Source organism: Leishmania infantum, chromosome 18 (genome assembly GCF_000002875.2).
Source record: "Leishmania infantum JPCM5 genome chromosome 18".
Taxonomy (NCBI): domain Eukaryota; phylum Euglenozoa; class Kinetoplastea; order Trypanosomatida; family Trypanosomatidae; genus Leishmania; species Leishmania infantum.
The window spans coordinates 358585-382836 of NC_009402.2; the positions used below are offsets into that span (position 1 = coordinate 358585).

At 62.7% G+C, this 24252-nt stretch overlaps 7 protein-coding genes across 7 annotated transcripts; all 7 read left to right on the forward strand.

Moving 5' to 3' along the window:
- Nucleotides 1-1414: 1414 nt before the first annotated feature.
- On the forward strand, nucleotides 1415-4024 carry LINJ_18_0860 (conserved hypothetical protein; the record flags this gene model as incomplete). Its single annotated transcript, XM_001464864.1, has 1 exon — nucleotides 1415-4024. The coding sequence occupies one exon, from the start codon at nucleotides 1415-1417 to the stop codon at nucleotides 4022-4024; it is 2610 nt and encodes an 869-aa protein (XP_001464901.1).
- A 704-nt stretch (nucleotides 4025-4728) lies between these two features.
- On the forward strand, nucleotides 4729-6336 carry LINJ_18_0870 (conserved hypothetical protein; the record flags this gene model as incomplete). Its single annotated transcript, XM_001464865.1, has 1 exon — nucleotides 4729-6336. The coding sequence occupies one exon, from the start codon at nucleotides 4729-4731 to the stop codon at nucleotides 6334-6336; it is 1608 nt and encodes a 535-aa protein (XP_001464902.1).
- A 1586-nt stretch (nucleotides 6337-7922) lies between these two features.
- On the forward strand, nucleotides 7923-10982 carry CYP16 (conserved hypothetical protein; the record flags this gene model as incomplete). The annotated part of the gene is made up of 1 exon (XM_001464866.1): nucleotides 7923-10982. One exon carries the CDS (start codon nucleotides 7923-7925, stop codon nucleotides 10980-10982), a length of 3060 nt encoding a protein of 1019 aa, XP_001464903.1.
- A 545-nt stretch (nucleotides 10983-11527) lies between these two features.
- Nucleotides 11528-12199, forward strand: RAB7 (putative rab7 GTP binding protein; the record flags this gene model as incomplete). Its single annotated transcript, XM_003392357.1, has 1 exon — nucleotides 11528-12199. One exon carries the CDS (start codon nucleotides 11528-11530, stop codon nucleotides 12197-12199), a length of 672 nt encoding a protein of 223 aa, XP_003392405.1.
- A 2305-nt stretch (nucleotides 12200-14504) lies between these two features.
- LINJ_18_0900 (putative dolichyl-P-Man:GDP-ManGlcNAc2-PP-dolichyl beta-1,4-mannosyltransferase) lies at nucleotides 14505-17126 on the forward strand (the record flags this gene model as incomplete). Its single annotated transcript, XM_001464867.1, has 1 exon — nucleotides 14505-17126. One exon carries the CDS (start codon nucleotides 14505-14507, stop codon nucleotides 17124-17126), a length of 2622 nt encoding a protein of 873 aa, XP_001464904.1.
- Nucleotides 17127-18195: 1069 nt separating this feature from the next.
- LINJ_18_0910 (conserved hypothetical protein) lies at nucleotides 18196-21519 on the forward strand (the record flags this gene model as incomplete). Its single annotated transcript, XM_001464868.1, has 1 exon — nucleotides 18196-21519. One exon carries the CDS (start codon nucleotides 18196-18198, stop codon nucleotides 21517-21519), a length of 3324 nt encoding a protein of 1107 aa, XP_001464905.1.
- Nucleotides 21520-22243: 724 nt separating this feature from the next.
- Nucleotides 22244-24121, forward strand: LINJ_18_0920 (actin related protein 2/3 complex, putative (arpc1); the record flags this gene model as incomplete). Its single annotated transcript, XM_001464869.1, has 1 exon — nucleotides 22244-24121. The coding sequence occupies one exon, from the start codon at nucleotides 22244-22246 to the stop codon at nucleotides 24119-24121; it is 1878 nt and encodes a 625-aa protein (XP_001464906.1).
- Nucleotides 24122-24252: the final 131 nt, after the last annotated feature.

A 24252-nucleotide genomic window follows, 5' to 3' on the forward strand; every position in this document is an offset into this window, starting at 1 on the left:
CCTTTTCTTATCTTCTTGCTCGCATGGATGTCCCTCACCGGGGCAATAGGGCCGGACCCACACTGTTGTGTCGCTGCCATTGCATGTCTTTGCACGCTGATCGATGCTTCCTTTTCCTTTGCTCCGTCTATGTTCATTTTGTTCTGCCCTTCGCGTGTGCACTGTGCTTTTCTGCATTGTGCCCATGGATTGTGCACGCCGCACATGCGCATGTGCATGTGTGTGTGTGTGTGTGTGTGTGTGTGTGTGTGTGTGTGTGTGTGCTGCCGCTTTCTTCTTATACACTCGCCAGCCACATCTGGCCCACCGGCTCTCCGCCAAAGTCCACGCCTCGTTGCAGAAGCGTGCCTCCGCCCTTTCTTTCAGTCACGGACGGAGGGCCACCATCACCGCCGCCACCACCCACCCCACTACCCCTCCCCACATTCCACAGACGGACAGGCAAACACGCCGACTATACCTCTCACCCAACTTCTCTCTTCCTCTTACCTTATGTGTCTGCGTACGGTGTGTTTGATGATGTACCTCCCCTCCCCCTACCTCTTCCTGTTATCCTTCCTGGATACTCTTCGTATTGCTGTCGCGGTTGCGGTGTCCTGATGTGCGCGCGGATTATGCACGCCTTTGTGTTGTCTTTCGCCCCCCCCCTCCACTTTCCCCGTTTCTATCTATCTCTTCATATTCTGCGAGCCGCTCGCTGCCACGCACATGCGCGGACGCGCACAGGCCGTTGTGTGCGTCCGCGTGCATCTGCGGGCACGGGACAACGCAAAGACCAACGAAAACAAGCCCTCCTCCCCAAAGAGACGGCAGACGTACTCGCATCTCTCTGGCTGTGCGCAGAGAAGAGCACCGTGCTCCCCAATGCCGCCCGTCCTATCGTCCCACTCGCTCTTTCTGCAGGGGCGGCACCGCCGTGACTCGTGCGCCCGTTCTCTCCTGCCCCCCAACAGCACACACACACACATACTCCCATCCTCCCCGAACACTCTCCTCGCCCTTCATCCCTCCCTCTCCTTACACCACCCTGATCTGCTTAGCACCTCATCCTACAGCTGCGCCCCTCCCCATCAAAACGGATCAGCGCGGACACGGCAAGTGCGTCATCTTCACGGATTCCAAGCCCACACCGCTTTATCCCCAATCACGTAAACGAAATTGGGACGAGCACACGCGCACACAGACTCACACACACCTGTGCATGTGTGCATCGGTGAGAACGGCACTCACAGGCCGAAAGCCCGAGTTTTTCTTTCCTTATCCGCTTGCGTATTGAGCCGAGGCACCTCAACTGAAGCCTGAAAAAGCGGAGCGAAGAACATCCAGCTTCAGGCACGTGTGCGCGCTCGTTGGCCGTGATCTCCTCTCTCTTCCGACTCTCCACCGCCCTGCACTCAGTCACACAAGAGCAACGATGCCGCGGGTGTCGCAGCCGTTGCCCACGGCGGGTGACTACCTCGTCACGACGTTTGCAGACATGATGCATGCGCCATCCTTCCGCAAGCACGTGTGGGCGAAGATGCAGCAGACGGAGCGGCGTCGACTGGAAGCACTGCGGCTGCAAGCGCTCTATGGCGATGCCCCAGTGACGTCGGCTGCGTCTGGAGGAGCCGCCGATGCTGCCAGCGGAGCAACAGCAGCCGGCACCGTGGACGTAGAGAGCGAGTCAACAGCCCAAACTTCGTCGCGGGAAACATCCTCATCCTCCGCCGCCCCCGGTAGCGCAGATAGTACGGCGCACCCTACCTCGCGCGCAACGGCAGTGAAGAAGACGCCGCCCGCGTCCTTCAGTGGGAGGTCTTCGTCCACCTCGCGGCCGCCGGCACCGCTGCGGTGGTTCGACGTTGCCGGACGTGCCCGATACTCGGCGTGGGTGGCGCTGCGCGGCCGCATGTCGGCCGACGTCTCCGCCGAGTGCTTCTGTGCCGAGTTTCTCGGCTTTATAAAGAAGCACCCGCATCCGACGCTGCTGCCCCTCGTTGAGGCCGCCCTAAGCACTGCCCACGGGCTTGCCCGTCGCAGCCGCGCCATGCCTCCTTGTCTACTGGTGGCCCCATCGGCCTGCACTGCTGCAGCGCACAGCACCGGCGCCGCCACCGCTCCGTCGTCGTCGTCGTCCACAGTGATGCTTCAGGTACGCGCGTTGCAGGGAGACCCGGCTGCTCTTGCTCTTCTCTGGATCTGCCGCGCCTATCGACTGCCGTGCGAGTTCATTGTTGAGCCGTTGTCCAAGGCCCTCAGGGCGCACACGACTGGCGCATCCACGCGTGCCTCGTCAACGCGCGGTGTAAGGCGCGGCGAGGCCGCCGACAGCCGCCCCACTTCACCGCCCACCACCAACCCGTACCTGTCCTACACCATGGCGGATGCGTGCTACCCGTTCACTGTATCGCTGATGCAGCCCAGCGGTGCTGCCGCAGGGGCGTCGCCACCGACAGTGGCTACGGCCGTCACCACACCGGAAGCGGCGTTCGTGTTACTGACGGACACGTTTCTTGCCGACTACCCGCATTGGATGGGGGTGCCCTCTGACCCGGTGAGCGCTGCAGCGCTGTCGCCGGCGTCGCGCCTGGTCCAGCGGTGCGCCTGGTTGGACGAGCTGCAGCACATCACGCGCCACGTGCGGACACCGATACTGGCTCTCCTGGTGCATCAGGCTGCGCAGCCGCAGCGACTACGCCGTTTGAGCTCTTCCGCCGCTGCAGCGGAGCGTCGTCTTCTTCTCCGTGCCGTCGCGGCGCACCTGCACACCTATGAGCGATGGACGATGGATCGTGTGCTGTCCCGCCGCGTTCATCAGGCCCAAAGTGTCCTCTCCCCGCTGCTGGCCTCCTCCGCGGTTGTCGACTGCCTCCGACACGCCTACGCGCCGGATGCAAAGGTCGTCAGTGCGGCGGACACATACGTGTCCAGCTGCGGCTACGCACTGTGCACACACCCCTTCTGCGCTGACGTGTTCCCGTTCCTGCGAGTGCCTCACGCGCCCGTGGCGACTCTGCACGACACAGTGCAAGCACAGTGGCCATCCCCAGAGCGACCGCCGACGGGCAGTATCACTGCCTCCTACGCGCCATGGGCGCTGCCGCTGTACCTCTCCGGCGTCCCGGCGGAGTACAACAACACAATCAACCGGCTCCTGCGCCGTGAAGCGAATGGGGCCATTCGGCAGGAGCAGCATGCGCAGCCGGTGCGCCTGTTCATCAACGACGAAAGCGAGGCGAAGGTCGGCCGCAGCCGAAGCGCCAGCGGTGGCAGTGGATCCAGCGAAACGGTTGAGATGACCACCACGGACTCACCGCAACAGCAGCAGCAGCAGCCGTGTCGGGCCGGCTACTACGTCATCAGCGGGTCGAGTATCACAAAGGAAGCGGCCGAGGCAGTCGAGCAGCTTATGCTCGCTCGCATGTTGTCCTTGCGCACGGATGACTTGAACCCGGACTCTGGGGTTGCGGGAAGCACGAGCAGTGTGAGCGGGGTGCCGTTTCTTGTCCTTGGTCATGTGTTTGCGCTGACGTGGGCCCTGTGTCAAGAGCAAGTGCCCGGATTCCCGTACTTCATGTTGGACGGCAACCCTCATCACTATGGCGGCTTCTCGTTCCTGTCCGAGGACGCGGCGAAGAAGCCATCGACACACGGCACTGTGCGCGCACGAGGGAGGTTTCAAGCCGCGCTGTCCCCTGCCCCGGCAAACGCGATCATGACCACAGCAGACCCCGGCGCCTCGATGCTGCCAGCCATTGTCGAGGGTGCGTCCGCTGTGGCCTCTGCCTCCAGCCAGGACGGCGGTGTGAGTCTTGAGTCGCGGCTCAGGTCCGGGTGGCAGGCTGTCACCGGCGCGCTCGCGATGGGGGCTGCGCGGCTCTCTGGAGTGCGCCGCTCTGAGGCGGAGCCGACGGGCAGCGGTGGGGGCGGCAAGCAATGCGCTGGTGCGCACGCGACCCAAATTCTGCGCGGTGAGGAGGACTGCATCGGTGCGGCCCCCTCAACGACGGCCGGCGCAGTCGTGGCGACGTCGCGGCTATGACGTGCGCGTGCGTGTGCGCTTGATGAGGGCGCGTGGCATGCGAAAGGGCTGAAAAGAGAAGAACGAATAAGGGAGACACAGTCCCGGGCACCGACGGCCCCATGCGGCATCACCGTCGTCGTCAGGCAGCGCCAGATGTGGTCAGGGCGAGTGGGGAAGGGCAGGGGACGTGAGGGGCTCTCCGTCTCGTCTTCGGTCTCTCCGTTGGCCACGTCGATGTAACGGCATGTTTTGTATGTCCTGCTCACATGTGCCTCATTCCCTTCTCATCCCCCGCCCCTCTCTCTTTACACGGGTGCACACACGCTTAGCAAGTCTTTGCGCATCTTCGGCGCCACTGGCCTACGACGACCGCCTCTCCTCTCGCGCGCCACACGTCCCTGCGGGTGCTGTGCACGGTACCGCATCGCAGCATTTACGTGCATCCTATAACGGCGCGGTGCCAGCTGCACGAGAAGCACTCAGCGGCTTGTGTGATGCCTGCAGCCCAAACGTGTAGCGTAGCAACGATAAAAGCGAATCACCAACGAGCGCTGCGGTCAGACGCGCTGCCTATCAACGGCTGCCGCCCATTCACGCACACGCAGTCAGGCCTCTCTTTGCTTTCCTTGTTTCTTTCCACCAGAAACCTCTTCGGTGCTCTGCTATCCTTCCTCACGTGTGCGCGTGTGTGGCTGCCCTTCTTTCCTCCCTCGCCCGCCTCCATGCAGCGGCCACTGTCACTAGTGGCCAAGGTCTGTGGAGCCGTGGCCGTCGGCTTCCTCGCCTATCGCGGAGTGCAGCTCTACTTCAAGAATGACATTACCATCTACATAACCGAGGTGGTTCAACTGCCTCCCGCGGCAGTGCAGCGCGACCGGAAACCGTCACCGCGGAGCAACGCGAACCTTAGCGTCAACATCGAGGGGACAGTAGAGATGGAGACGTGTGTCATGAATAGCTACCGCTTTCTGCTCAAATTGGCCGGTCACGTGCGCAGCTCCTTGTTCGACGCCGAGCGCGCCCCGACGAGTCCGCGCAGCTCGCGGCATCGCGTGCTCTCTCTGCAGGCAAGCAACGCGCCATCAGACGACTCCCTTTTCACGCACCTTAGCAGCAACTACGGCCTTTCAGCGTCCTCGAACAACCACGGCAGCGGCGGCAGTCAGCGGCACGGGCCGTCGCTCGTCATCACAGCCGTGGACCCCATTGTGGATGCGTACGAGGCAGACGCCACCGGCGCGCTTGCCTTCACCCCGGCGTGCGTCGGGGACAGTGTGTTGTGCCGCTTTACGTGTGTCGCGTCCATCGGCACGGCCGAGGGCGCCGGCAGCACGCCAGTGCGCTCCAGAGGCGTCCCCTCCTCCCTGTCACCGCCTTCCTCGATGGTGAGCTCACCCCTGCCGTCTGGCGACACTGGTCTCGGAAACATCGTCGTGCGACGTTGCATTTTCGAGTCGGATGGCGAAACGGCCTACTGCCAACGGCTGACAGTGGAATTGGAGTTCGTTCGCCCCGTCTTTGGCGCGCGAGTCCTCATCCGACTGCCGAGCCGCCACTGCCGTCTTCACCACAGCCACACCGGCGGCGTTGGCAGCGTCACTCAACTGCTCCACCAGCCACGAAAGTGCGTGTGGGACATCGGCGCAGTGTCCGAGGAGATGTGCACCCTGTCCAGCGACGGCACTGCCACTTCGGGGACATCGGAAGGAGTCTCTGAAGATGACTTGATGCCCGGCGCCGTGATCCCGGCCGCGCCCTGGTCGTCTGCGGCGAAGTCGCTCGCGACGCTAGAGCTCGTCTTCGAGCAGGCCCCACCTGCGCTCTCCTTTGGTGAGGACGACGAGGAGGCGGAGGCGACAGACAGCGAAGACGACAATGATAATCGCTTTAGCAGCACCGGCAGCGCCGGCAGCGGTCACACACACAGCCGGCATCGCCAGTCGGTCAGTAGCAGGAGCAGCAGCACTAGAAGGGCACTGACGGCGGCGGCTAGCACCACAGGTCGTGCTTGCAAGCGCGAGGAACGGGGGCGCAAGGCGAGCGAGAAAGCCGCACGTATCAGAGAGGGCGGGAGCAGCACAAGCATGCGGGCCGCTGGCGGCGAAGGTGTTCCGGCAGTAGAGCTGGTGTTTAGCGTGAATCAGCTGCTCTCCGGCACATCCGTGAAGAAGCTGCAGGTTGTCGAGGAGCGGCCAAACTGGACACCTCGCAGCCGGCTCGATCGCCTCCTCTTCCGTCGTGTAGTTCCGGGGCTGGAGAAGTTGAAGCTGAAGAAGTACGCGCACTACACAACGTGGTTTGTGCAGCCTGTAGCGGTGTCACAGTTGTAGGGACTTGCTTCCTATTCCGCAGACCACCATTCCTGCACTCTAACACTCCTTCGCAAAGGTCACATGAACGTGCTGGAGAGAGGGTATCGTCGCCGTTGGAGAAGGGGGGAAGGTGTATGGTGGCAAGGGGCGCGGACGGAAAGAGGGGGTTGGTGGGCGGTGTCCTTGTGTGCTCCCTGCACCGTGGTGGTGGTGTTTGTTTGCCTCTCCGACTCGGCATGCGCTAGGCAGACGCATGACTGCGCGTGAGTGCGTGCGTCGCTCTTCTGTCTCTCACCTAGGCCCCTCCCCCTTCCCTTTCCGGGCTGTGCCTCGACCATCACTCGCGAATCTTTACTCTCCAGCCTGTTGCTCCGTTGTCTGTGTACGCAGGTGAGTTGCCTCGACGCAGATGGGCCAGCGATGCATCACCTCTCCACACTTTGTTGCCTTGGCGGTGCGCATCGTCGCCCGCGCACGCACGCAAACGCAACCGGGTGCAGGCACTGCAGCGCACACACCACTGAAAGGTGGTGGGGAGACGATGGGCTGGATGTCAACAATGTCGGTGGGGTTGTAGGTGTTGGATGGCGGAGGGGAGGGGGCGTGCGCACCACCACTGGCTTCCGGAAGGGGGAGGAGCATGCCTTGTGGTGTTGTAGGGGCTCTCACCGTTGCTCAGTAGCCGTACATGTGCGTGCCTGTGTGGATGGGTCGGTCTCCGTTTTTCATGTTATCATATAACACTTACAACGCGGGGCAAACAGAAAACGCCGCAGCACTTTTCCTATGCGAGCACGTGGTGCTAGCGCTGCCCCCTGCTTGTCTGCTCTGGTGTGGCCAGAAGGCGGAACGGTATGTGGCATCGTCGACGACGCCAAGAAGGGCGAGAAGCCTGCATGAGGTTCAGCGGCCGTCATGTCGCTTCCCCTTTCACTGGTTCTTCCTCGCTCGGATGCGTCCCTCGCGTTGCGGGAAGCCCATCATGCTCGTTGTGGTGCCTCTCCCACTCGATCCTGCTCCTCCGTCTCCTCTCCCTTTCTCGACATCTCCATCCCTATCCCTGTGGACCCCTCTCGCCCCGGCGGCATCTGATGACATCATCTCCGCGAGTGCACCGCTTTGTGTGTGTATGTGTGTGTGTGTGATATTTCGCTGCTGTCATGGCATCTTATGGGAGCAGCGACGAGGAGGATGATGACTTCAGCCCGGTCATCCCCTCGGCTGTTATCGCTGCCTCTGCCGTGAACGCTGCCGCGGCGTCCACACCGACACCAATCGGCACAGACACCTCTTCACCAGCGCTAAAGAGGGAGAGGAAAGACGAGAGTGGGGCGCACCTCACGCCAAAAGCGAGCAGCAGCGCTGCTGCACCTCCGTCTCCGTCATCACCGTCGGCGGCACTTGTGGGCAACGCGGCGCAGAGAGCAGCGGAGACACCTGAAGTGGCATGGGAACGCTATCGGCGTCAGCAACTGCCGTGCGCGCCCCTGTACGAACGCAGTTTTCTGCATACGTCACTGCAAAACGCGCATGACGCCTTTGCCGCAGCGGCGTCAGCTCCTGCGCACACAGTGTCTCCCGTCGCGGCTCAGACGGTGCATGATATGTGCGTCCATCTCGACTCGCTCGGTGCGCTGGTTGCCACCATCGATGCAGCGGGTGTTGTGCGCGTCTGGCGCAAGCTGCCGAGCGGTCTCTTCTTCATTGCGGAGCTGGACAAGGTATTTCTGCCAGCTCGCAGTGTCGCCGCCGCTGGCCACGAGCGCCGCACGTGTCACTACTGGGCGCATGCCTACACGGCCCTGCAGATGCTGGTGTTTGTGTGCACGGAGGAAGAAGAGGTGGAGGTCGACCACGGCAACGTGCGTCGCATGGAATCGAATGATAACGGATCGTCCTCATCTGCGCCCGCAGTCCAGGCGCCGCTGAGCACAGTGCGGGTGCATATGCGTCAGGTCAACCCTATCACCCTCACCGTGGAGGAACGCGACTCCTTCACCTTTCAGGCCCCGGTGCAGCGAGTCGCCAGTGCCGCAGCCACTGTAGCGGACACGGCGCAGCGCAGGAACGACGAAGGCGCGCGTTGGACCCCTCGCACCTCTCTCGCCTACACTCGGCGACCAGCCTTCCTTACGCATCAGTACACGCCTCACATCGCCTTCTTCGTAACGCTGCCGGCGACGCCTGGTGCGACGGGCGGTGGTAACGGCGTCGTTCTGTGCCCTTGCTTCGCCTCCGCCATGTCGGCGGGCAGTCGTTCCGATCATACGGCGGGTGCCGCTCGCAGCTACGTGCCGGCCCGGCTCAGCGTAGCAAACGCGATCGTGGCGTGCGCGCAGCAGGGATGGGAGCTGGAGCGGACCGGCACCTCTGCCTGCGTCGTGGTGGACTCTGCTGGTGTTGTTGACTACTGCACCATCGAGGCGGCCGCCGAGGCAGCGACGACGGCGGCGACATTCCCCTCGACTGCGTTGGGAAGGCGGACCCTGAAAGTGATGGCGGGTCTTGCGGCGGTGCCGCCCACGTCACGCGAGGCGCGCGTGTGGCGGCGGTGGATATGTTTTGACCGCCGGCAGCGGACAGGCTTCTTCAGCCTCATACGGGATGCTCAGCAAGCGCTCAAGGCGCGTAAAGAGGACGAGAACGAAACAGCCGCAGGCAAGGCGGCCGACGCCGTCGCCGCTGCCGATGTGCAGGTGCTGCCGGCAGCGGTGCAACTCACACCCGACGGTCGGCACGTGTTGGTGTGGAGCTTCCGGTTTCTCCGAGTTGCAGCGGCGTCGTCGCAGCCCGCCTCACGGATCCCGTCTACGGAGCGGCGCTATGAGGTAACCGTCGAGTCATGCATGCATCTGTTGGACTTCACGGCTGGCGTGTGCATCGGCCGGCACACCGAACCCCTCGGCGTCTTTGCAACTAGCGAGGACATTGTGTTTGGGGCCACGGCATGGGCGGACTACGTTCAGCTCCGCGGCCGCGCTCTGGCACTGCGCCTACACGTGGAGCCGTCCGCAGCTGCGAACAACCAGTTCTACGTCCTGGTGCCTGAGTTGCCGCTAGAGCAACTGCTTGGCGTTGCCGCTGTGTCGCGCGAGGCGGCGGAGGTGGCCCCGGCGGAAGTTGCTGGACGCGTGGTGCATGTGTATGAGGTGACCCTCGAGGCGGCAGCCGCGTCGTCGCCGAGCGCCGCGCAGTCGTCGGCCACAGTGAGGCGGCTGTCACACGAGCCGGGTGAGTGGGAGGCGATCATCAGGCGGGGTGCAGAGCATCCACGGCATGCATCACACCACGACGTCGGTGATGTCAGGAAAGACCGGTGCTATAGTGGTCTGGCAACCTCGCAGCCTACATGGGGAGTGCTGCGCCTCCTGTCTCCCAACGAGTACGCCCTCACAGTCAACGAAGAGAGCCAAGCTCGCCATGAGGCTCACGGCTGCGCGACGGCGACGGCGACGGCTGGGGTGCACCCAGGCCTGGCGCTCTGTCGCGCCCCGCTAATGCTTCTTCGCCGCGCCGTGACCGCGTCGCAGGATTTGAAGAACTTAGTTGCCGCCTCCCCTGTCGGGGCTGCGTTAGGGGCGGACGCGCGCAAACATCTCTTCGCGACCCCCAGGGCTCATGTCACCACCGGCGGGGCGGCATCAGGGGAGGTGCTGCTGCTCTCTTCCAGCGCGGACGTGTCCGCAGCGGCGCTGCTGGTGTACTCTAGCGAGCTACCGTGGGGCAGTGCCGCCCTGGGGCGCGTGCTTTCCGAGACCGCGCCGCCGCAGACCGAGGAGGAGCTCACTGAGGAGGGGCGACGTCTTCAGGAGCAGCTGCGACAGAAAAGCTTCGTCGATGCGCTGCGCGAGCTACACCGTGGACGTGACGACGCATGCGGAACACTCCTGCTGGCCACTGTGGCCCCGCAGAGCTCTAGCGCCGCGGTGGCACTTGGGGGTGCGGGCGAAGCAGCCTCCACGAGCCCAAGCGCTACTGCGGATGTGGCCGGCAGCACCAGCGGTGGTGGGGTGCCACCGGGGAAGACTACAGAAGCGGCTGCAACGACCTCGGTGAGAGTCGATGCCGCGCGAAGGGCCGCAACCGTAACGGACGAAGAAGCCGCGGTGCGCGCCCTGCTAAAGGACCTAACCCCGCCCCTCAGTGCATCTTCGCCGCCGGTGGCGCTCGTGCACGTGCGTGGCTACGGCTCCATCCGGGTGCACCTGCTCCCCAGCATTGCGCCGCTGGCGACCGACAACTTTGTGCGCCTGGCACGACGCCACTACTACGACCGGCTCACCTTCCACCGGGTCATTCCAGCCGCGATTGTGCAAGGCGGATGCCCGCGAGGCGACGGGACCGGCGGCGAGAGCGCCTTCGCTGACGGGGCGCCGTTCAGCGACGAAGGGCTGACACTCTTTCCTTTCTTCTCCCACACGGCCAACCCGCTGTGCTGCTGGCTGTGCATGGCGAACGCGGGGCCCAACACGAACGGGTCGCAGTTCTTCTTCACCGTGCCCGGCGGCGAGGCGATGCCGTGGTTGGACGGGCACCACACCGTCTTCGGGTACGCCGTCGAGGGGCTTGACGTGGTGCGCGCCATGAGCATGGCAGCACGCGACGATGAGGACAAGCCGCTCTCGCCCATCATAATGGAGCGGGTGGATGTGCTGTCTGCCTAGAAACAGCTGTCGCACGACGAGTAGAGTTGCGCTCAACTAAAAGCTCGTTGTGCGCGCGTGCGTGTGCATGTGTGATCACGTCAGTATTGCCTGAGTCGGTATGCGATGTCGCACACGGGCGAATAACTCTAACACATGCGCGGGCACCTCTTACACGAAAAGAAGGCGACGTAAGAAGAGGGCAGCGGCTACCGACACAAGCAGACGTTGCGGTGCCGTCCTCACGCAGCCTCCGCCTCCCCCTCGTGAATGCGCAAGAGCCGCGCTGCTCGTCTTACCTTTATTGCTGTGGCGTCGCTTCATGTTTTGACGCTCTCCCCCTTGTACCGGATCTCCCTCTCACCCACATCCTCCCCTCTGTGCGCTTGCATCGAGCCTGCGTTGTAGAAGTTATACGCAAACATACAGCCGCTTATTCTCTTGCTGCTTCGCGCCCTTGCTCTGCCTTTGAACGCCCCAGCTGTGAGCCTCAGTGCAAGAATCCTCAACCACAAGCAAGCGCATCCACCCCAACACACGCACAGAGAGAAGGAGAGCGCGCCACCATGTCGATGAAGCGGCAGTTGCTGAAGATCATCATCCTGGGCGACAGCGGCGTCGGCAAGACGTCGCTCATGCATCAGTACGTGAACCACATATTTGACAACCGCTACAAGGCAACCATCGGCGCTGACTTCCTTTCGAAGGACGTGGAGGTGAACGGGCGCGTGGTAACGCTGCAGATCTGGGACACAGCCGGGCAGGAGCGGTTCCAGTCGCTCGGCTCCGCCTTCTACCGTGGTGCAGACGCTTGCATCCTTGTCTTTGACGTGACGCAGCAGGAGTCTTTTGCGCATGTTGGCTCGTGGCTGGAGGAGTTCAGCATCCAGGCGGGCCGCCGTGACAGCGTGCTGGTGGGCAACAAGACGGACCTGGAGGATCGGCGCCAGGTCGCCAGTAAGACAGTGCAAGCGTGGTGCGCGAAGCAGAACGCGGAGGCCGCTAATGCGAACAACGGCGCAGGTGCCGGCGCGGGTGATAGTGCGGCGCCAGAGATGAAGTACTTCGAGACTTCCGCGAAGGATAACGCCGGCGTCGAGGAAGCCTTCATTGCTGTGGTACAGCTGGCGCTGGCCAGGAAGGCAACGGTTGAGGAGGCGACACCGATGCCGCAGACGGTGAACCTGAGCCAAGCCCAGCAGGAGCAGGCACCCAGTTCCTCCGCCTGCAGCTGCTAAGACTCACGAGCAGACAAAGAGACGGAGAGGGGTCGTGGCGCACGGACACCCCTGCTGCACGTGTGGGGCAGCTGAGCGTGCGTGAAAGGCTGTCCCTTCCCCTCTCCTGCAGCCCCTTTACACGTTTCTGTCTGCCTGCGCGGCAGCTTTTCCGGTGGTCTCGGACGGCGTGGATGCCGAACCTATCCTTTCCAGCACCGCGTGGGTGTGGTCACTTTTTTTTGGTTGGGGGAGGGAAAGGGAGGAGAGGAGGCACTGTTTTCGTCTCGCTCGCCGCCCTCACTCCCTCGGTATCTCTCTCCTTGCTATGTATGCTTGTTGCCCCCCCCCCCAGCCACGACCACCTTCCTTTACTTTCTCCTTCGAGCCGCCGTGCCCGTTTCCTTTCTGAGTTTGCCCCTCTCACCACTCCTCCTTCGCCCCTGCCCCCTCCTCTCCTGCACGGCTCTTTGCATCGCCAGCACCACCAACAGCTCGAACTGTGCCGCTCCGCTCGTAAAAGGCGACGCGAGCGAAACGACGTTGCCCAAGCGGCAGAAGACGAGGCGGGGGTAGGAGGCGAGACACGAATAAAAAGACGGAGCGATGAGTGAGCGAGTGGCGCGAACGTGTTTTTGCTTTCTTCGTGGCTTAGCCTTGCGGAAGGGTCACTGCTATTGTTGATGCGTTTTCCTCGTGGTTGTCGAGTGTTGGGGGTGAGCCTGGTTGGCGAGGCTAGGTGCCGGTGCACCTCGGCGTCTGTGTTGCGTGCGTTTCTGTATGGGTGGAGTGGGGGGCTACTGCTGGTGGTCTTTGTTGCGGCGATGCCGATGCGGAGGGTGCGCTATCTGTAGTGGTCGTGGATAGATGCAACGAGGAAGAGGAGAGGGGTAGGGTGCAAAGACATTCATCGACAGGTGTGTGCGTACGGCCGTAACGATTGCCTTGATGCGTGCTCTCCCCCCCCCCCTATCCCGTCCCCCTTTGCCGCGTCCTTCACTGCCACGGCCACCTCACATGCTTCAACACGCACGGGCCCGCTGCGCTCGTTGTTCCACCTCCAGTGAATTGCTTGCTTTGTGGTTCTTTATGCTTGACGTGCTGCGACTTACGTGTATTCCTCCCCTCTCCTTTCATTCCTCCTTCCTTCCGAATATGCGTTGATTGGCATGGGTGTGCGTTTGCGTGTGTGTGTGTGTGTGCGCGGTGAACTGTGTCTCCTCGCGTCCTCGTTGATCGCCGCCCCGCCCGCTCCTCCTCCTCCGCATCCATTTTTTTCTTCAAAAAAGCCCCCGAATGCAGCCCTCAGACTCGCCCCCACCCCCTCGGATCACTATATCCGCACCTCTCACACTCATGTATCGACATTGTGTCTTTCTGCCGCCGTCGGTGAGCGAAGCAACCCATGAGAAAAAGGACGCCGTCCACCCCTTCTCCCACTTCCACCCACACCCACATGCTCGCACCTCTCCAAGAAAGCGGCCTCTGTCCCTCGCATGTCGGTGTGTCGGGTGGGAGCTGAGTGGGTAGGTGCTGATGCCCGCATCGCGCTCTCGCGTCGTCAACCAACAGCTTCCTCTCGCTTCCTCACTTGCTGACGTTCTCGGCCTCTCTTTCCTTTCGAACACGCGCACGCGCACAGAAGAAGCAACGAAAGTGAGAAGCACGCCCGTGTACGCGTCGAGGAAGCGGAAAGGACAGGGCGCCGGCGTTCACGTCACTGCGGAGGTCGGAGGCAGCGTGAACAAGACGCCGACGGCTGCCGTCTTTGCTTCCCCTTGGTTTGCGCTGCAGTTTCTGTGTATGTGGAGGGGAGCACACTGCACCTCCCCCCACCTCCCTCACAGCACACACACATACACTTAGCTTCCTCTGCTCACTGTGCTGTGGCTGTTGTGGTTGTTGTGGCTCCTGCTGTGGGGCGGAGGAGTACACGTAGAAGGCGCACGAATCTTAGCGGTTCTGGCCTGCCTCCCCCCACCCCACACACACACACTTGCACCGCCGTATTACACTCTCGCACCCAATCGCAAAGTCTCACTCGGCTACGCACTCTTCCTGCTTCACTCTAATCTCACCTGAAACATACACACAAGGAAATCAAAACAGCTGCACTCGTGGTCTTTTCTCTCTCCCTCTCACCCTTGAATTTCGTGGCCGCGTGCTCGCGCGTTGTGCGCCTCACTCTCCCTTCCCTAATACACCCACGCACGGAAAGAACGTCGTCGTCGTTGCCGCTGCCGCCTCTTTTAGAAGCGCCCCTGTCTGTGCCTGTGTGTGTCCGTGTTGCTCTCGACTCCGCTTCTTCGGTCTTTCTATTTGCATAATGTTTCAATATGAAGACCTCGTGTGGCTCATCAGCTTCCCGCTGGCGTGCGCCATCATGCTGTGGTTCTCGCTTGATTTAGCCGTTCTGGTGCGAGTCGGCGGTGGCCGGCGAAGACGTGCCAACGCGCGTCGCGCGATCGAAAGGCTTATCACGAGCAGTCCGGTCTTGACGACTGCGTCCGTGGTACAGTCACCGTCGCCCGTCTCTACCCCCGACACCGATCGCCCCTCTCGGCGACGTAGCAGCAGTGCCTCGCCAGAGCACGCGTGCATGGACGGACTCGGTAGCAGCAGCGGCAACGAGGAGGGGCATGGGGTGAAGCACCGCGCGGCATCGGCAGGAGCTGCCGGCACCCCAACAGCAGGAACAATCCCATGCCACCAACAGCGTGTGCGGCAGGTGGTTGTCCCCGCGGCGTTCCGCATTGCTACACGGGCTGTGGTGCGCCGTGCCGTTGTTCTCGTCGGCGGCGACTTTGCGCGATCGCCGCGGATGCAGTACCACGCGGCGAGTCTGGCGCGCAGCGGTCTCTTCGACGAGGTGCTGCTGGTCGGGCTTGATTACGGAAATCAGCTTAGCGAGGACCTTCTCATGAGTGGGGAGCCGCAACCGGAGCGCTTCGTCAGCTGGGATGGCCCGGCAACGCCGAAAGGGATGGAGCACGCAGTGTTCGACGTGCAAGCTCGACTCGAATCGCCAGAGCCTCGACCAGGTTGTGGCTGCATTGTGTCAACGCAGTACTTGATAGCACCCCCGTCGCCTCCTGAGTGGTTGCAGACGGTGTTCCCCTTGATCCACTTGCACTGGGTTGTGTGCACACTCTACCGCGTCGTAACGCTCACCGGTCTCTTTTTCTTTCAAACCATGTGCGCCACAGCCACCCGAATCAACGAGCATGGACAACTCCTAGTCACGGACCTCATCCTCATCCAGACGCCGCCGGCGGTCCCCTTCGTCCTCCTCGTGAAGTATCTCGTGTGCCCCTTGGCGTTCGTGTACAACATGCTTCTCTACTACGGCGTGGTGGTGCCGGCCGCCTGGATGAACCCCAGTGCGATGCGGGACGTCCGGCAGCAATGTAAGTTGCAGTCGCTACGCTTCACCGACGCCATGGGGCGCTCAGACGACGGTCGACGACGCCCCTTAGCGATCTTGCACGGACTCGCGCATGCCTCGCTTTCGGGGAAGCGCAGGTGGGTATTCTACCCCGCCATCGTGGTGGACTGGCACAACTTTGGCCACACAATCCTGGCGCAGAACCAGCGGCCCACCGCGGCGGTAAAGGTGTACAAACTGCTTGAGATGCACATGTGCGCCGGCCATGTCAATGTGACAGTGAGTCAGGCGATGCGCCGCGCTCTGGAGCATGCCTACCCGTGGCTGAGGTCTGAGTCTGCCATCACAACGGCTGCAGCTGTGCAGCCCCACTGTAGCGCCTCGGCAGCTGCCTCCGCAAGCTTGCAGTCCGAGGGTGCACCGTCAGTAGCAGCGGTGTCGCCGAGCGCAGTGACAGTGCTGTACGACGTGGCGCCCTCTTTTTTCCGTCCTGTGCAGCGCAGCCGGTGTGTGCGGGATGTCTTGGAGCGCCTGCTGCTGCGGCACCGCGCCGTCAACCCGTCTCCCCCTCTCGCATCCGCTTTTCCTCTCGCGAAGGACGCCGGCAACGGCGCCGCGTACGCCCTTGTAAGCAAGGCGGACCTAGAAGAGATGGGGTGGGGCATCGCGGGGCCGCCAGCGTGGGTGTACGCGGACGCCGCGGCAGAGTCGGTAGCCGCCTCCGCCCTCGCCACCCCGGCAGCCGCGCCAGCGACGATGGCGGCGGTTTCACGGCGAGGCATCATGGTTGTCGGGTCGACGAGCTGGACAGAGGACGACGACTACTCGATGCTCATTCAAGCCCTCCAGCGGCTGGACCACCGCCTTCGGCACGAAGTCAGCTACGGCAGTAGCAACGGGGAAGGTAGCCTTAGCGCCAGCAGCGGACCTGCGGACCTCTGGGTGCTGATCACCGGGAAAGGAGATGCCCGGCAGCGTTTCGAGGATGCCGTGCGCGTCGCCAAGCTGTCGTCGCACGTGGTGGTGAGCACTTACTACGCGCAGTCCTATCAGGAGTACAGCCTCCTGCTCGGCGCCGCCGACGTCGGCCTCTGCCTGCACTTTTCCTCCAGTGGGCTGGACCTGCCCATGAAGGGAGTGGACATGTTAGGTGCAGGGCTTCCAATCATGGTCATGCAGTACCCTGCCATTGGCGAGCTCATTGGCGGCGTAACGCGGGTGCTGGCGACGCAGGCGATGCGGCTGCGAAACGGTGCGGCGGGTGCTCAGGGATCCCCACGGGTCAGCGGCGGCTACGCGAAGGCAGTACAACCGACCCTGCACGAATGCGAGCGAGGATGGTCGTTTTGCAACGACGCCGATCTTGAGTTCTTGCTATCCAGCTTTATCGGCTTGCCCTCCACCAGTGAGAGCGTCGGCGACGGCGCCAGTAGCCTGTCGCGGTCGCCGCCGACGCCGCTGTCGGTGATGAAGCGGCGAGCCTACGAGGCGCGACTGCGCGCTCAAACGTGGGAGGAGAACTGGAGGCGAGTGCTCCTGCCAGTGCTTAAGCAAGTGGTATAGCGGTGTCTTGACCCATATGCACACGCGGGGGAGATCGACAGGGCAAGTGACGCTTCGTGTAAAGAGATGGAGCTAAGGGCACTAGGTGGACTACCACAGTGGTGCGGGTGGCAGTTGCGCGCAGGTGTGTGACACGGCAGCCCTCCCCCTCTCCCACCCAACCTCTCCCCTTCCCCCTGATTGTAGGTGTGTATCGCTTCTCTTGTCCACTTAGATCGATGCGAATCTCTTGGTCGCTTAACGCCAGTGCGAGTTGACGGGTTTCGTCTTGGTTTCTCTTCTTGCAGCAAGAGTGGCGTGCATGTGTGTATGCGTATGTGTATGTGTATGTGTGAAGGGAGGGTTTCTCTTTTCTTTCTCTCTCTGGCCTTCAGCCTTCCGTCTCCGCTCGTCCCTCGGGTACCGCCGTGCGCGGCTCCATCTCCCCACCACACCACCGCGAGCTAACACCCCTTTCCCATCGACAACAACCCATCTGTGCCCCGGCTCCTTTACTTGGTCTCCGTCTTCCTCTGTGTGTGTGTGTGTGTGGGTGTGTGTCCACACGTATATATATGCATGTACATGTATGCACCTAAACGCACCTCTAGGCACACACACGCACAGAGAAAGAGAGACCAGCGGACGGAAGCGTCGACCTGTGTATGCACAAGCACGTCGATAGACCGGTGAGACACACACACACACATCTGTGTCGCACGTCCGCTGATGCGCCCATCCGTCCACCACAGGAGAGCGCGCGCGCGCGCGACCAGAGGCTAGTAGGGTTGCTGTCTTTCTTCTCCGAACGTTGCGGGTGAAGAGGTTCATGAGCTTATGTTTTGTTGTGGGGAGTGGGAGTGGGGGGGAGAGGGGTTACTAGCTTGGTGCCTCTCACAATCGGCTTCCGCAGTGCCCCCTCCTCCCCGTGCCGAGACAGCACATCCTTCGACACCCCCACATCCGCCTCGCATCACCGTTCTTTTTCTCCTCTCCCCCCTCTCCCTTTGCCTGCCCAAAATCCTGTGAAGGGTACGATGGGCGAGGGCAGCAGCCGCAGCAGCGAGAGTCAACGGAAAAAATAATAGACATGTCTGCAGCCACGCGGTGTGTCGCTGCCGCGGCAGCTCTACCCTACTTCCTCACAGAACCGCTGCGTTGTCCGCATCTGCTGTCGATTGCAGTGGCACTGCGAGGTTGGTGTGGCGGCAGGCATGGCGCTCTTCTCCATCAACGGTGCCTCCTCTCTTCCAGGGCGTCGGTAACGCCACTGAGTTTTTCATCTACACACACACAGCGAGACTGGAATCCAGCAGAAAACGCAGCCGCCGCCGCCGCCGCCCAGGCATCCGCTGGTGCCGCGAGAGCAGCGCCAGCTACGCCGGCCAGTGAAAAGGCCACCCGCCGCAACGTGGGCCACAATCGTGGCACAGCAGCAAGACAGAGCGCTGCCACGCCGCCGTCGTCGCCCGAAGCAGTCCACCCCTACTCTGTGCGTGCCTACCGGGCGCGACTCCTGGGCGGCGCCTACTTTTCCCTGCGAGAGTTGACGCGCGCCGCCTACGCACCAGCCCCGCTAAAGGTGCTGACAGACCTGCTGCAGTTGTCTGCAAGCCACAGTTGTCGCCACGCCGAGCTCTCCTCAAGCTTAGCCTCTGTGGCCTCTTCGCCTGCCGCCTCCACCCCTCTCGCTCAGTCAGGTGCACAAAATGCGCTGAGCAGAGCACGCGACGTTCAGCACGTGCTCCAGTTAGCATTGACGGAGGCACAGGATACGGTGCTCGCCGCCCAGACAATAGGCGATATTGCTAGCCACGCGGCTCTGGAGGAACTGCTTGCCCAGCTGGAAGCGCTCGCGAACGCGATGGACGCCTGTGTGTATGCGCCTGCGTGGACGATGCCGGTTGCCACTCACTCTGCACTACTACACGGGCTTCTGAGGCTCGCCGCCGCAACCGGGTCTCGTCTACAAGCCCTGGCCGCCTTAGACGACCTCCTCTCACTGCAGGAGCGGCAGCTACGCCATATCTCTGCACGGCGCGGCAGCAATCAGCACCACGCTGGCGATGGCGACAAGGACGGGGATGGAGACGAGGATGACGGCAGCTTCAGCATGGATGACGCCGTCGCACTTGTCGATGCGGCCGCGCAGCAGTACGTCGAGCCTGTCACAGCGCAGGACCACCTGTGGGCCATGCAGGCTTGTGCCAAGGATCAGAATCGCGACTTCGCCACGGCTCTAAGCCTCTACCGCCGTTTTGTGCAGCATGCCGAGGCCGGTCGCTTCTCGGCCACGCCGAATGACTTTAGTGATGCGCTGGTCGCTCTTGCACACAGCAGCCGCACGACTACCGATTTCACTGAGCTGCGAGCGTTGCTTATCGAGAGCGAAGCGGCAGCGGTCGTGCCTGTGAGCGTGCCCCTGTACACAGCCATCATCGATGCAGCGAGCCGCGCCATTGAGGAGCCACAGCGTATGGTCATTGCCCTGTTCATGTATCGGCGTCTCCGCGACGGGGGGCTGACGCCGACAGCGGACACGTACGCAGCTCTGATCGCCTGCTGCGCCTCGACTCGTGAGCCGACGCACGCCTTCGCCTTCTACCACGAGGCGCGGCAGGTCTGCGGCGTGGCGTGCTTTACTCCGCAAGTGTACACAAACCTGCTTCTGTCCTACACGTCTGCCGGCTACGGCGCCGATGCGCGCAAGACGCTCGACGTGCTGGTGGAGGCCGGCGCCCCGCTCTCCCGCGCTAGCTTCCACGCCGTCCTCGCCGGCGCCGTAACAGCACGGGAGGCGCAGGAAGTTGTTGAGCTCATGACGGAGCGTTACCACATCGCCCCAACGCCGCACACCTACGCCTACGTAGCGCAAGCGGTGGCGAGGTCGCCGGCAGGGGTTTCCACGGCGCTGCAACTCTTCGACATTCATGAAGACGCAATGCGGGCGCTTGCACAGATGGCAAACGCGACAGTGCGCTCGCCTGGTCGGGATGATGGCGGCGTGGCACAGATTGCCGTCGGGCAGGCGATGAGTACGTCAGCGGATGGAGCGGAACTGGAGCCGGCACTGCTAGAGCGCTACCCGCTCTACGTGCGGGCGATGGAGCAAGCCCTCATGCGGCTGCGCGTCGACCTCGGCATGGACAGTCGCCTGAGGCCGTATCTGATGCCGCTTATCCGCATAGCCCAGCAGCGCATGAACGCCTTCACTGGAATGCCGCCGCAATCGCCGACGCAGATCCCTGACAAGGAGCGCCTCTGCATTGCCGTGCTGGCAGCCGACGTGCTCGCCAAGGTGGATGAGTGGGTGCTGCCGTTCATCTCGCACTACTCCGTCCTGGTGATTCCCTACTCGGCTCTTGTGTCGTTGCAGCGTGGTCGTGGGCGGCGCGTCGATGGCGTCATGCCCAAAGGTGCCCAGGCGGGTCGGCATGACGCCGTTTGGCAGGAGACGGCAGGCGGGCAAGAGTTCGACGCGGTGGTGGAGCACCGTCGGCGTCGCCTCGCACGCTTTCTGGAGCAGTACAAGGATGTGATTCACCTTGTGTCTCTAGAGGAGGAACTGCGCTGGAGCCGCGAGACACGCCGATACGGGGTCGGGGTGACGGACCTGTTTGCGCGTGCAGCCGTCACGGCGCTGCATCTCGCGCGGCACGACAGCTCCAGCGACGGTGGCACCGTGTACGCGCAGCACGCCAACGCCTCCGTTGTGCTAGTGTCTGCCGACTACAATGGGTGCGGAAAGTACGTGGTGGCGCTGAGGCAAGCGTACGCAGGCCGAACGAAAGGCAGCGCCGCGGGAGTCAGGTCAGCGGAGAGCGCGCCTGGGCTGAGGGCGGCACTGAGCCGAGTGTCGTACCACAACCCGCGAACTAACCCGAACTGGGCCCCACCCACGCTAGCCATCGCCCAGCAGGAGGGGGAGACGAAGAAGGAAGGGGACGGCAGGAAGCACGCGCCGGTCCAGTCCGCAGGTGCGACGAGCGAGACGCGCATCAGAGGAGAGGATAAAAGCAAGGAAGGCAGCGCGGCGAGGGATGCGACCGTCTCGGCTGGCAGAGTGCCTGGCTTCGATGACGACAGTTGCGGGTCAGCGTGGTATGCCTCTGCGCACGACGCTGATGCTGCTGGGCTACTCTACCGGCAAACCCTGCAGCTGGCGTCTGCTCCAGAACGCAGGGGTGCACCGAGCGGCCGCAGCGCGAAGAACTCGAGTAGCAGCAAGGGCGTCGAATCGAGTCTTGCGATGGACGAAGGAGAAGCGACACCGCAGTTGCCATCCACCCAGCACGCACCCACAGCATCCACGTCGTCTGTACTTCCTCCTCTGCCTCTGCCAGCCCCACCCACCAGCGCAGACGCCGACGACAAGCTCGACGCATTCCTCCTCATGTCACTCTTGAACGACTGATGTTGGCACTCAAGACTCTCGTGCACGAACTAGAGAGGCGAGGAGTGTGGGCCTTTGGGGTGGCTATCGCTGTCAGGTGCATCGCAGAGGTCGAGCCGATGTGTGCGAATCGCTTACTAGCCTGCACTACAGATATCTTTCTTCGCTTCCCCTCACCCCCTCCCCACCTACCCACACGACATGCTACACTGGCACACCCCCACGACGATGTCAGCAGGTGAAGCAGCAGCGCTAAGGAAACGATAAGCAAAGATGGAGGAGGTGAAAGACAGTCGCACGCGGGGGAGCGCGCGAGGAGGCGATGGCCATGCCGCCCTCTCCTCAAGGGATGTTGGCGTGTGTATGCGTGTGTGTTGCTGCCATATCCTGTTGAAGGGCGCGTTTCGAGTGTGCATCTGCTTGACACTTACACACGGGCACATGTGCAGAGAGACCTGTCAAGTGCCGCCTCCATTCATAGGACTGCCGAGTCGTTGGTGGATGTACGAGCGCACGTGATGATGCTATCGTGTCTCCTACTCATCGGACGGTCGTTCTCTTTCCCACCCCCTTCACCCATCCCACTTCTCAAACCTTCTCATCGGTCACCGCTGCCCTCGCTTGAGGGCATGACACCTACCATAAGCACGCGCATGGGCGTGGGCACAGGAAGGGAGACCGCCTCTCTTGGCCTTTCTCTGCGACAAGCGTCCCTCTGTCTCTCTCCCTCGCACGACCCCTGGTCATGGTGTCGGTGTGCTGCGTTACCTGTGTCACTTCGGATGGCGACAGCGGGACTACGGTGCCTCGACTGGTGCCCGCGTCACCACCACCGCCGCCGCTTGCCGCGCTTGCCTTCAGCCATGACGGTACGCGGGCGGCCTACGCGGTGCGTCGCGGGAAGGCTCTTCCACGATATGGCGAACGTGAGGATGCGTGCTCTATCTTCATCGCCAGCACAAACACTCCGGCGCATTGCGCGTCCAGCACTTCGAGCGGCCCCGGCGCCGCTGTCGCTCCCTTCGCGCAGTGGACGATGCTGCAGGTGCTTACCGGCAGTCACGACGCGCCCATCACCGCGTTGGCATGGTGCCAGCGCACAGGCGCCCTCCTCTCTACCAGTGCAGATCGCGGCGCCTGTGTCTGGGTGCCGCGTGCGGGTGCTGCTGCTGCAAAGGAAGCGAACAGTGCTGCTGCTGTCGAGGGTGGAAGCGTGAACCTTCCTGCGGCTGTCGCAGCAGATGTGCCGTTTTGTGCGGTGCCGCAGCTGGTCATACTGAGCACCGAGGTGCGCCTGTGTCCGACCTGTGTGGCGTGGAGCGCGGAAGGGACGAAACTGTACATCGGCACCTCTGGCGGCACCGTCGCCGTTGGCCGCTACGACGCGCGGCATAAGTGGTGGATCTGCCGCCTCCTCAGCGATCATCGCCGCACTACGTTTGTTGACCCATCAGTTGAGACCGCGGCACCATCGTCGGCGCGCGCGTGCTCGGTCACGGCACTGGCGGCACATCCTGTCGAGAACACGAGACTTGCTGTAGCGCGCCTTGATGGCACGGTGCAAGTCCTCTCTACACACATCAAGAGCGTGGATGGAGCGCTGGGCAGCTCTGGACAAGGTACAAGTGGCAGCAACGCGGGTGCAACTGCGAAGCCTTTCCATCACGTGTACCTATCGCACCTCCTACCTTGCTGGGTGCACGGAGTGGCCTGGAGCCCGTCGGGGCAGCAGCTGGCAGTGGTGGGTCATGACAGCGGTCTCCATACGTGGGACTGGGGTCCTGTGCGATCCTCGTCAGCGGGAGGGGAGCGCAGCAGCAATGACGACTGCTCCGGTGCTGGCTCTGGCAAGTGTGAAGCAGTGCACACAGTGACGTGGCTTCGTCAGCTGCCGCTGCTCCGATGCGAGTTCGCTTCGGAAGACGTACTCGTGGCAGTCGGATTCGAGGGACGTCTGCACGCCTTCGAGTCGACTGCAGCGTCAGCGCAGCCGGGATTCCAGAGGCAGCGAACGTGGAAGCTGATGCCGGAGCACGCGGCGACGCAACGGACGGAGGGCTCGGCGCAGCTGCTGCGCCGTGAAACAGCGCATGTGGCTGCCAACGACAGAGAGAAGACGGCGGCCGCTTGCGGCCGGCACAATCTGCCTTCGCAGAGAGCTACTGCTGCTGCCAAGCACGTCGTCACTCTTGAGGGTCAGCAGCCGCCAGCGCGAATTGTGGGCGAGTCGCAGGCCGCCGTCGATGGGGCTCTAGTAGCCAAGTCGGTGCGTCAAGTGGCATTGGACTTCTTCGAGCGCGGCCGTGCGGCGGCAGCTGCCGATGCTGTTGTGGCGACATCCACCCGCGGGCGGTCCTCGGTACCAGGTGCGCATAGCTCGACAGAGAACAACGCAGCGGATCACGCGACGGGTGCGGCACGGCAACAGGTCACCGAGAGTCCTCCACACACATCGCTCATTAGCCTGCTGGTGCGCATTCCATCGGGCGAAAAATCTACCGCCGCTGAGCCGATGGACGTCAACTTCGTGTCAGCCGGGCACGACAGTCGCGTGCACCTCTGGCGAGTGCGCCACACGACCCTAGCTCGCAGTAAGGGCGTGCCCGTGTCCCCTGATGGGTGAAGACGACTGTGGAGGCGCCCTTCTGAATGGGGTCGGGAGACTGGTGGGCGTTACCCCCCCCAACGCGCATCCCGCATTGCCATATTCACTTGTTCTTCGCTTCTCTGTCCTCGACATCCGCTCCAGCGCAA